This window comes from Gossypium hirsutum, chromosome D10 (assembly GCF_007990345.1).
Source record: "Gossypium hirsutum isolate 1008001.06 chromosome D10, Gossypium_hirsutum_v2.1, whole genome shotgun sequence".
In the NCBI taxonomy this organism is placed as follows: domain Eukaryota; kingdom Viridiplantae; phylum Streptophyta; class Magnoliopsida; order Malvales; family Malvaceae; genus Gossypium; species Gossypium hirsutum.
The window spans coordinates 61,553,563-61,565,637 of record NC_053446.1 but is presented as its reverse complement, the minus strand read 5'-3'; the positions used below and the strand labels follow the sequence as shown (position 1 = coordinate 61,565,637).

The 12,075-nt window shown below is 37.2% G+C and overlaps 1 protein-coding gene across 4 annotated transcripts; it reads right to left on the bottom strand.

Annotated features, from left to right (window-relative positions):
• Nucleotides 1-1,998: 1,998 nt before the first annotated feature.
• On the bottom strand, nt 1,999-11,423 carry LOC107915891 (uncharacterized). Of its 4 annotated transcripts, none has more exons than XM_041103534.1 (5): nt 11,126-11,423; nt 10,725-11,037; nt 9,102-9,971; nt 6,621-7,790; nt 1,999-5,283 (listed from the first exon to the last, which is right to left on the bottom strand). In XM_041103534.1, the coding sequence occupies exons 2-5, from the start codon at nt 10,912-10,914 to the stop codon at nt 2,351-2,353; spliced, it is 5,163 nt and encodes a 1,720-aa protein (XP_040959468.1). In that variant the 5' UTR covers nt 10,915-11,037; nt 11,126-11,423; the 3' UTR covers nt 1,999-2,350. The 4 variants fall into 4 exon arrangements, with proteins under 4 accessions (XP_040959468.1, XP_016700569.2, XP_016700570.2 ...); XM_016845080.2 differs by having other exon boundaries at nt 1,999-5,286; nt 10,725-11,018; XM_016845081.2 differs by having other exon boundaries at nt 1,999-5,286; nt 11,126-11,407.
• Nucleotides 11,424-12,075: the final 652 nt, after the last annotated feature.

Here is a 12,075-nt window from a genome sequence, read left to right as displayed (position 1 = left end):
GTTTAATGTATTTGACACCACTTTCACCTTCAGACTCCAGCAAGTCCAATTTATAAGATAAAACTTATTCTCATTGCATGTATCCCGCCATGTTCCTTTACATGTCCCAAAATGAAATCAACTACTTACTCTCTAGTCTACCATAATTTGCTATGTCAAATTAGCCTCTCTACTACACTTCATGAGCTTATTCTCAAACAAATTAGGTGTATTTTCGTTACTTTTGTTGATTTTTAGTTTTGGTTGTTAATAAATTGTTTTTGTTAGATTTATGCTATTTTTGAGACTTGAGTTAGCCAAATGCATCATAGGTAACCTCACGAGTTGATTGAGTGTTGTAAGAAGTCGACGGTAGCCCGACCGTGAAGAAAACATCAGTTAGAATAGAGTATCGCGATATCAAAGAATGAAAGTCGTGATACCTCTGAAAAAATGAAGAAAATTAAGATCATCTTCAGTGGTATCGCAATATCGAGACACCCCCTCATTCAAGACTGTCATGGGCATCATGATATCACTCTTGTGAGGGGATAAAAAATTTACGGTAGGGGTAGTCCGTGTCCAACCTTACCTCCAATCAAAATATAACATTCAAAGACATTTTGGTCCAAAATTTAGGGTTATAATTAAATGTTAAAAGTCACTTTTGGTTGAGAGAGAGAAACTTCTAGATTTTCATCTTTTTAACTTAGGGTTTAGTGTTTTTCTCATTCAAACTCTTTCTTTTCTAATTTAATGCTAAGTTAGTTAGTTGGTTAAGTTTATTGTACATTGGTGCTAATTATCTTTTAATACTTCAACTTTCCTTGTAGTTACACTTTAATATTTATTTTAATCTTTCTCAACTTTGTTTTAAGTGTTCTTTTACATTTCCTTTGCTGCTATTTTCATTGCTTTCAAGCTTTTCCAAAAAAAGCCCAAGTTTTTTCTATTTTTATTAAGTTTACCATTTATGCATATTTCGTATGATTATTGGATTTTTTTTTTGCTTGAATCTAGTCATGGGTAACTAAACTCGAAGTGGGAGGTTCATGAAAATGGTAGGTAGTTAATTTTGGTATAAGGGCTGAATCGTAAAAATTAGATTAAATTGAATAGACTTCAAAATTTAGAATTGATGCCCCTTATAAAAAATGTAAGTAATAAATTTTTCATTCTATGTTTTCGTTTAAAGCTATACTTGTGTGCTTTCTAGACAAAGAATTCTTTATTCTATGTTTTCGTGCTCATTTCATATAGTTGACATGCGTTCTCATTTCATATACTTGACATGTTTTTGACAAACTTCCTTAGAGAGAGAATAAGTAGCAAAAAATATTTTACTTCTTATACTGAACGAAACAATTCAATTATGTTTTTTAGCTCTATCAACTGTTCAATTAAGTATTTTTTTTCCTTTTTATGAATGTTATCTTACATCTATTTTATGGTCTATTGTATGGTAGTATACATTTTTTTATAGTAGAGTCCACCCTTTTAGGGATATAATTACTCCTTTTAACAACACCGTTTCCAAGATTTAAACTTGTAATATATCTATAAACATGCAATGTGCCAAAGAAAACTCATCTTTTCGAAGGTCTATAATTACTTCTCCCAATAATATCGTCTTTAATATTTAAACCCATGTCCTCCCTGGAATACCTCACTATTGCATTGCATTAGACACTTTCTTGCGCAATGGCTTCACATACTAATCTTGCATCAATTTTGTTGACATATTTCAGACTTTGAACTCTTATCTACTCTTGACATGGATTATTAACGTTGTGCTTACAAGATGAAAAACATGGGTTGATGCTAAACATTGTAATTGTATAACTACCTCTAAGATGCAAGGGATATATAAAAAAAAAAAAAACTCGCTCCTGCGGAACATACAAATTTCCTCTGAACTGATCAACCCTTGCAAATCTCAATTATAATGCGATACCAATAAAGATAAGCTAAGCTCGAGCAGAAGCAAAATACACAATTCAACACAGCTTGACATCTAACTGAATTCGAAACCTTTTTCAAGCTGAATTTGAATAGCTTGCAACAAAGTATCTCGTTTACACCCTACTAGAAACAGTGAAATTGCTGGATTGGCCCTCCTAAACTTTAGACAGATTATTTTTGTGTATTTTCCATCAAATACAACAAATACAAAGACTGCTGCTGCAAATATTACAAAGGGACCTAAATATTTTTTTACCAAAAAAGACACTGCTTGCCCCTATCATCATTTTCATTGAAAACAAAGACAAAAAACTATTATACAGTGTGCAGCAAAGAAATATTTGCTGCTGAGGAATTTGGTTTTATACTACCTGCGAATGCGCATGTCCCCCTTACCTCTCCACGACTCTTATTCCCTCATTATGCTCCCACTCTGTCCACCATACTGCTCCGTTTTGGCATACTGCATCCTAAGTACTGCTACAGGATCAGAAAGATTTGGGCAGGAGCCCCCTACAACACCTCCCACTCCAGTCCCCACAACATTCATTCCAACCATACCCCTTCCCTGGTGCTGTAAATTTGAGATTGCATCAAACCCATTTCGCCTTTGCATCTCGGAGAACATCTCCCGTCGCTTCATATCCATGGCAAAAGGCACCACCTTGGTACAATCATGACCCCCGTACACTTGATAATCCATCACACCGTTGTTGCTGCTTATTTCCCTTGGGGTGAAAACTGAAACACCATTCATGTTTCGGTCAGTATTCCGAACAATAGTCCGCGATGCCTGCAGCTGCATTTGAGATGAGGATGCAGGGTAATTGACAAACGCAGCAGGATACTTCGCCACTAAAATTTCAGAGTCAGGCAAAGATGACAACCCAGTTTGTATCCTATTGCCATCCCAGAAACCATAGCTTCTCCTGGGAACATTTTCCGGTGCAAAAATGATATTTTGATCAAACTTTGAGAAAGATGCATTTCCATCAACATTGTTATGACCTCTGAAGTTCAAATTCGAAGATTTCATGCTCTGTTCACGGAAACGGATCTTCCCATCGTCCTGGGAACTGGAATTGAGTATCTGACCAAATAGCTTGACATTACCATTCCTGCAAGGCTTTTCTGTATCTGACAGACTACGAGAGTGGGATTTCGGCCTGCTGTTTGCTTGCTCTAAGTTTTGTACAAGTTGTGGAAACTCCGATGGTGATTTTGGACCATTGCACTTTTGAAGATAATCTTGAACTAAATATAAGCCAGTAACACCCTTGTCTGAGGTTGAAAGCCTTTTAACTTCAGGCAACTGACTGTGACCAATATCAATATCCATTTCTTTCAAAGTGGAGATCTGCAATTCAGCAAGATCCACAGAGGGCTTTCCAGATAAATGCTCAGGCTCATGTCCACTAACAGCATTGTTAGGCTGTTTGTCTTCATTCCCCTGATAAGCAAGTGTCGCTGACAACCTATCTTGGTTGCAAATTTTATCACATTGAGAGGCATCAGAATGTGATGCAGAATTTTTAGCAGAAAAGTTTTCATTTGGAAATAATAAGATAGAAGGCTTTCCAGCAGAACCCAAGTCAAGAGGAACTTGACGCAGACCTTCAGAGTTGAAGCTAAAATCTAAACAAGAATTTTTATCAATGGACTCACCACTACTTTTATCTAAATCCGGCCTACAAATAACTTGACTACCAATCTCCGCATTGCATCTTGTATCACGGGCATCCATAACATTTTTGGATGACAAAGTTTCCTGTGCCTCCAAATTATTTCCAAACCCCTCAGTAGACAAAACAGCAGCACCAGATTTGGGCTCAACTGAAGCATCTAAACTAGGATGACAATCTCCCGTCCCCCCATGAGATGCTGATACCGCAACAGAAACACCCTCTTCAGCAACATGATTTTCTAGAGCACTTAAATTGGCTAAAGCAACATTATTTTGAACATGTAGTGACTCAGCCTGGTTGCTATCAACATCCATATCACCAGCACCACATTCGGATATTGGCTCGGTGTGATCCACATTGGAAAAGTTAACTTCTGCTGCCACAGAATCTTTATGATCTGCTAGCCTCTCAATGTTTCCCTCTGATATGTTATGGTCAGATTGCAAACTCGCTTCTCTGGTAAGATCAGATTCATCAACATTCATGCTCACAATAGTGGAAGGCAAGTCCTCTTCAACTTTAGATCCCAGCTTTTCACTGCAAACAACTGAGCTCTCTTGGACACAAGCATCTTCTGTATCAGTCTCACCACCATTGGCATCATCACTCATGGGTGTTCCGATGTTTCTGGTTCTTGAATGTATCAAGTCCAGTCCAAGGCATTTACGAGCCTTACTAAAGAAAACCTTGCACTGGTCCCTGGATCTTGTACCAACATATCGTGAAATCATATCAAAATCTTTACCATAAGACAAGACAGCCTGTAAAAAGGCAGATTTTTCCTCATCAGTCCAATGAGAAGACTCCATTTCCCCACAACTCTCATCCGAACAAGTATCCCCATCAACATTCTGCAACACATCAGATGTTGAAGGCCTTTTAACCACAGAATCAACTTTGTGGAACTTCCAGTCATGATGATAACCCTCTCCAGGGTCAGCAGAACTAGTGATGCAAGAACTCATTGCCTCTGAAGAGAAAGAACCACATATACCTGCTAGGACATCAGCAGCAACAGTGTCTTGATCACTTCCAACAATATCAAAATTAGATGACCTTTCAGCAATGCTATCATCAAGTTGAGATCTTTTAGAATCAAAACGCCCTCTTAAAAGGATCCTACCAGACGTATGCCTGTTTCGCATGCCACTCTCTGCATGAGCTGCTATAACTGAAGCTGCACCAAGAACATCGAGGGAAGCTGCATTCAATTCACGGCCCCGTTTTTTCCCTGATGTCAACAAGTAGGTATTCACAGCAGACTTCCCCTGCTGCTTACTCAGGTCATTCTTCTTTGTTTTCTCAAAACATTCTGATTTGTGATTTTTGTAATAGAACTCAACACAGTCGGCAGTAGTCTTGTGATCAAGAAAAGAAGCAATTTTTCTGAAGTCCTTCCCAAAGGCAGCCAACTTAGCCATAAAAATTTCCTTCTCCTGGGATGTCCAAGGATTGATCAAAGCTCTTTCCTTCTCAATGGCACATGGATCTTCAACTAATCCATTACTAGAGATAAACCTCGAGACCTTTTTCTCTTTCTCATCCAAAATTAATGCAGGCATTTTCAAAGCATTCCTGTAAAGCCTGCCATGGGAACCTAGAAGTAGTTTACTCGTAAAATTGATCATCTCCGCTCTAGGTTCCAGGATTGGATTTCCTGCTACAAAAACAACCCCCAACAGTAACTATATACATCATTAGCAATGACTTAATCTTTAAATAAACAATTTTCAAGAAAAGAAAGCAAAAACAGACAAAAACTAGAAGAAAATCCAAATCAAAAGTGATGATTACCTTGCTAAATTTACTAGGGTTTTTTAAAGAAAGAAAGAAAAAACAATTGAAAACCATTACAATAATTAGGAAAAACAATTTGCTTAGATCAAAGCATTTAAGAGAAAAACAAAATACAGGAAAATATAATACACTCAAGTGGCTTTATAAATTTTCACAAGGAAAACTAAAGCCATCAAGTGAATCTCAGTTCACCGACTAAAACATAAAATTTCAGTCACAACAATAGTTCTGAAAGAACCTGATTCTTTCAAAGATGATAATATGCGTCATAGATACCAGTTTGACAATCCATCATTTGCAGTGGCATATAATTCAGCCAAATCAAATATGATGATCATAATAGTCTTGCAGGCATGTAATCTGTACTAACAGAACATATGTTAATAAGGAAGGAAGATGAAACCAACCTACAATTTACCATATATCACCAACTTGGAGACAAATGCGGCAGACTGGTTTTAGTACCCTAGAGCCATTCTAACACCAATATACCAAATTTCAAGTGATCACAGCTAGGTTTTCACAATAAATGCAATGTGTTTCACGAGATGAAGGTCAAAGCACAGCACCTTGTATTTACTCCAGTTATTACCAAATTTCCACAAAAAAACTCAGAATCTCTAATACCATGGATGATTGGTCATTCATGAAAAAATGTATTTAGAACATAGTAACCAACAGATAATTTTAACTTCATTATATGCCAAACGATGCATCTTCTACCATGAACAAAGGTTCATGTAGAGCAATAATCTCTTTCCCAGCACTAGCATTATGTTATGAAGCTTTTGTATACCTTGTTAGTATCGATTACTATTTGATTCAATATCAACTGAACTCAATTCTTCCCTCGAATTGCCTTGATCTACCATAAATTTCAACATCTATTTTCTTGGCATGAGAGAACCGAACTTAAATTTATCCACTTGCCTCTATGATAGAAGAAACCTAGCTTAGTCCTCATTTTGCATTCAAGATTTTCCTCTATTTCTGATATTGATTTTCAGCTACAATTACATAATAATTTCATTTCCAATAAAAATTGAAATAGATAAAAAGTAAAAGGCAAGAGATAGAGGAAACAAAATGAAGTATTACAAACTTAAATTAAAGTAATGCCACTCAACCACATGCAAAATCACAATAAAACTTGCAACAAATATAAACCATTCTAAAGCAGGAGACTCAAACAATTACCAGGAGAAGTGAGCCGTGAATGAATGGAGGACCGATGCTTTTGGTAGCCACCGTGTGCAGAGCGTAAACTGAATTCATACTTCTTCTGGGACTTTGCACGATATTTTCTCATCGAAGGTGAACGCAAATCTTCCTTCCAAGCATTTTGAAATGCTTTAAACTTAATTGTCAAAACTCTCTCCTTAAATCTTAAGTACTGCTTCCGTATTGCAATTTTTTTCCTGATCGCTGAATCAGACTGTGTGCATGCTACATTGCCAATTTCAGAGTTATACTGATCTTTAGGCAATAGTTTATTAAATACTTCAGACGCTACATTAGCCAATTCCTTATTAGTGGCCAATATCATTTCGTACATTACATTCTCATCACCAACATCAGAGTTAGAAGATTCTGGAACATGTGCATCATTATCAATCCTTTTTAGCACACTGCCTTCTGCAGAAATGGTCGTAGCAGTCCCTGCATTACCTGAACCAGTAGCTAAAATCACCTTCCCCATTGACATCAATTGAACAGTACCAAAATCACCAGAACATTCATGAAACTTCACTACATCAGATGGAGAAACTGCTTTCTCCAAAGACAATGGTTCCATAAATTTAGATGTTGCTGTTCCAGGACTATCAATATCCCCATCTTTTACATCATCATTAACTTCTTCCAGGACACCATTACAAAGGGGTTGCTTCCCAACAAGAACATCACCACAAGCATCAATCTGCAAAGGGGCAGGTCGAGGGATCAGACTAGATGCAGCCTCCTGCTCCCCACAAGCTTTTCCATGTTCCTCGACAGGAAAAGAACTGGATGTCGCTGGGCAAGGACATCTGCTCCGGGAGTCACCTTTCAACAACTTAAGTTCACTTTCAAGTGAATCAATTTCAGATTCAGTCATCTCCAAAGCCTTCAAAACATCACTTTTCCATAGTAGCAACTTACTTATTGCAGTAGAGCGAACAAAACTAGAATCCACTGTACAAGGATCATCAGCTTGAAGCAAATTAGTAAGCGAAGAGCCCATATTGATAATTGAATTGATATCCAATTTCTCTAAATTAAAAGAGGGTCCTTCTAGATGATTCTGAGAGCCAAGAGTTGGAGAACCGCATAAATTACTAGTATCATTATCAACATTTGCAGCTTTGCCAAATGATTTTTCTTCCACACCTAAAACAACCAGCAGTATTGTGGTGATAAATGAGAAAGTATACCCATTGCAACCAATATGCAAGAATAAAGATAAAAGGCGGAAGGGAATCATTTGACATCCAGCAATCTGATAGTCTCCGACATATGTACACACAGACAGGCACAGACATGCATTCATGACTACATACATATAACACACCCTCTAATTTGGACATGGCCTAGAAGCTACAAGTGCAAACATCTAATCTAAAAAAATTGTTCATAAGCGGAAAAAGCCAAGTCGAACATATAAGACCACAAGACAACCAAAACTGAATAGATGTGAGATAAGACCACTAAACACCCTTCACATGTAGCTCAACAATGGCCTACATATGAACCTCACTAGAGTTGTCAACCTCATATGGGGGAAGCTACAGAGCAACTGTAGGCTCTAATACCAAGTTAAACACCCACCAAGACCAATTGGTAATAGGTGGAAGTGTGCAACTAGAATATAAGACAGGAAACCCAATACTTACAGAAGTAGGATAACACCATTTAAGAATGTTAAACAAGATAACACAAGAATAAGCCAGTCACAATAAAGCAATGCCAAATGCACCGAAAAGCAAAGTTCCTTCCAACAAATGGTTATGACATGGTCATATTCTCAATCAAGAACAACCAATCTGGCCAGATGTTAGACTTTTTCCTCCTTAAAAATAAGGCTCTATAATTCTACATAGTAAGGTATACCCATCAATAACTGGAACCTAAGAACTGATAAAAGGAAAACAGCAATCACCTCATAAAATCATAAAGAAAATGCTTTAAGGGGGAAGTGGAGAGTCAAGAATGGTTACGTACTGATAAAGTGGTTCCTAGAGCATGAGAAACAAGCATACTGTCATAGCAATGAAAAGAAACATGTCTCTGTCAATCTCTTCCATGGTCTTCAAAAGGAGTATGTACAATTTAAAATAACAATACCAGTGTTCTAAACATCAATTTAATCGGCATGTGGGCCTACTAAAACAATTGTGCATGCTTTATTCATCATCCAACCTTATATATATTGTGTTATTAAAATGTCAGAGAGGCGGAAAAGTGGCAAATCAGGAACATATAATCTAACAAGGGTCATGCTAAGTTACAAGACAGTCAATCATTGCTGGTATATGAAGAGAATACTCAGTAAAAGCACATAGATTGTGTAACTGCAAAATGCTGACAAGAACCCATTTCATCGTGCAGGCATACCTTCAATAACATTGTCAATGATATCATATACTTGTTTTAGGTAATCTACTTAAAACTGACTAAATATTTAAGAAAATATTTTTTTACCAGGAGAGGAACTGCAAGCAACAGATGAAGGAGTTGCAGGAGAAGCACAATCAGAAAATCCAAGGACTCTAGGGCTCTTATCTGCCAAATTAGAACTCAGAAAATTGTTAAATTCAGTATTACGGACAGATATTTTAGCCCCAGCTCTATCTATGCTTGTATCAGGGCCTTCAACTTTCTTTTTCTCATACTTGGCCAGACCCTCACCCCATGCAAGGCGTGGCTTCTTTCTTGACGATGTCTCATCAGAAGGTGCAGGAGATGTGACACAGGCTGCTGCATCCCCAGAAGGAGACTGGACAGGGGTCAAATTTTTCTGTTGCAACTCAAGCTTCCCTTCACCAGAATCTACACCACCTAAGCTCTTTGAGCTACTTGAATGGCTAAAGCCAGAACCCCGTGAAGACAAGCTTCCAGAGCGAGTCCACTTCAGAGGCTTCCAATCAATCGAGCCTACAAAGTTCTCACTCTGACATTTTTGTCCTGTGCCTAACCCATTTACAGCAATTGTCTTATTATCAAGCTGGCTTTTTTGAAGTTGATCCCATGTGTTTACAAAGTCAGAGTGAGTATGAGAAAGGTATGTTGGCATATCATCCACTGACCTCCTTTCATTATTGACAAGATGAGGCCTCCCAGGAGCGCTTGGGGAACCATTGCAGTTTTCCCATGAATGACCTCTCCAATCTCTCTGGCTAGAAGACCCTCTGTTGTTTTCCCTACTGTTTCGACTATATTTCCCATCTACACGAGAATCCAACTGACGGAAATTCTCATCATCCAAGATCTTGTCACTCGATCGCGATGGAACATATCCATGACCACCATTTTCTTCAGCAAACAGGTGCCAACTGCCCTGCCTACCATGACCTTCATAAAAATTGAAGCAACAAAGGAGAAACACAAAAGTATCAACACGTGCAATGTATATGTATCTTCCAAATCCAGTGTTAAAACATAAGGAAATTCAATAAACCTTAAATCTTAAAGGCAAAAGAGGGGGAAAACAAAAAGAAAAGAAAGATATTTCTTAGAAAACTAGAATTCTCCATTTATAGATCAAAGTAAATGGAACCAAAGAAAAATCAACAGTTTTTACCTCCAACGATCCACAAACAAATAGAACCCAGAAAACCAAAAAAAGCTTCATCCTTCTCCAAAAAGGCGAGGTAGCGTATCATTAACAAATTTTAAAATCCCCATGTATCAAAATCAAAGTATATATTCTTCTATAACCCAAAAAAAATATGAAGACCAAAATTCTTATCCCTAATGAAAAGAAAACCCTACGCAGAAAATCAAGAACGCTGATTTCTTAAATAAAGCAATAAGCAAAACGAGTAGGAAAAAAGCTAACTGGTAAAAAGAAAATTCTCCATCAATTGGAATGAAGATGTGTAATCTAAAATGAAATAAACAGAAAAAAAATCAAATATTCCCAAAAGAAACTAAACCAAAACTTAAAAACCCATAGATCTGACCAGTCCTTAATTCCCAAGACCAAAAAAAATAACCCACCACACCAAATTCATGCTTGTAAAATCCTTACTTTCAAATGATAGGGATTAAACTAAGAGAAAGCGGGTGAAACACACGGCATAAAAAAGGATGGAACGAACTTACCAGGAGGACGACGGAAGTCAGCGGATCCCCAACGAGTGAATTCTCTAAAAGACGCATGCTGATAAGGCGACATGGAAGAGGATTCTCTCCATCGAGCCGTCAGTGGCTGCTGAGGCAGCGACTGCGTCCTCTCATGCTTCCTCTCCTTGTAAAAATCCTTCCGATCCCAAGGCAACGGCTCTGGCGGCATCAAATCGCATGAGGCAGCACCGACCCAACAGAACGCCACCGTTTTTCTTCTTTTTACACGAATTATCGAACCCTAAAAAAAACCTAACGCTTCTTCCAAAAAACCTAACAATAAGAACATAACCTGTTTTACTCGGGTTTCTCAGTTCCAGGAAACAAAAACAGAAGCGGTATGGAATAAAACTGCGGCGCTTTTCATAAGAAACACTCACCAAACAGGATGTCGCTGTCTCAGTGAACCGGATCTAACTGCGTTGAAACGGTGGTGATCTACAGCTTCTATGAGGTTTTCTTCAATCGGGAGAACCGAATAGAAAGAGGACAAGAGTGAAATTCTCTAGGACTTTCTAGGGGTTTCTCAGTCTAAGGCTTGTTTGGAAAGAAAATCTGAGGCGAGAAAGTGAAAGACATGAAGGTGAAGCCAATATGAGACAAAGAAAGCCCTAGAGAGAGATTAGCATGTCATCCGTACCTCAACGCTGCTATTAAACCAAATTTCAATCGACTTTCACGTCCAATAAATATAAAATATTATTTAAAGTGAAATTATTAATTTAAATGATGATTAAAAAAACCTTATTTGATTTTTTTTTTTACTTTTTTTAAATAATAAAATACACATATACTTTTTTTTATTTTTTTAGTCGTCATCCTTTCTTTTTTCCTTTTGGAAATGGACCTACCCTCATTTATTGCTCCCAAATCACCCTTGGATTTGAATGAAATTTACGAGGACAAAAAGGTTCAGTTTCTCAATTACTTCCTCTCTTTCTACTGACTGATTTGCCCTTGCTACATTTCCACAATGGCAACACTTGCGTGTCCATTTGTGGTTTTCATATTAATTTATTTGGCAAAATAATAATTAATAAAACAAGGTTTTAAAATTTTGAAAATGAGAAGATCTAAAAAGAAACTTATATGTTTCATCTCTCATTCAATCATACTATGATAATGTTGGAAGATGTAGCCTTATTGACAATGCTTCTAATGGATGAATTTTTAGTAATAATTTTTTTTTGCATTCAATATGCTTGAAGTGCTTAGAATAACTTATAACCCTAATTATGATGTTGAAAGATTTTTGGATTAAGCTATCATGGTTAAAAATCACCTTCGAGCATCTTTCAAAGAATCCAATTGTCAAAAATATTGAATGTCA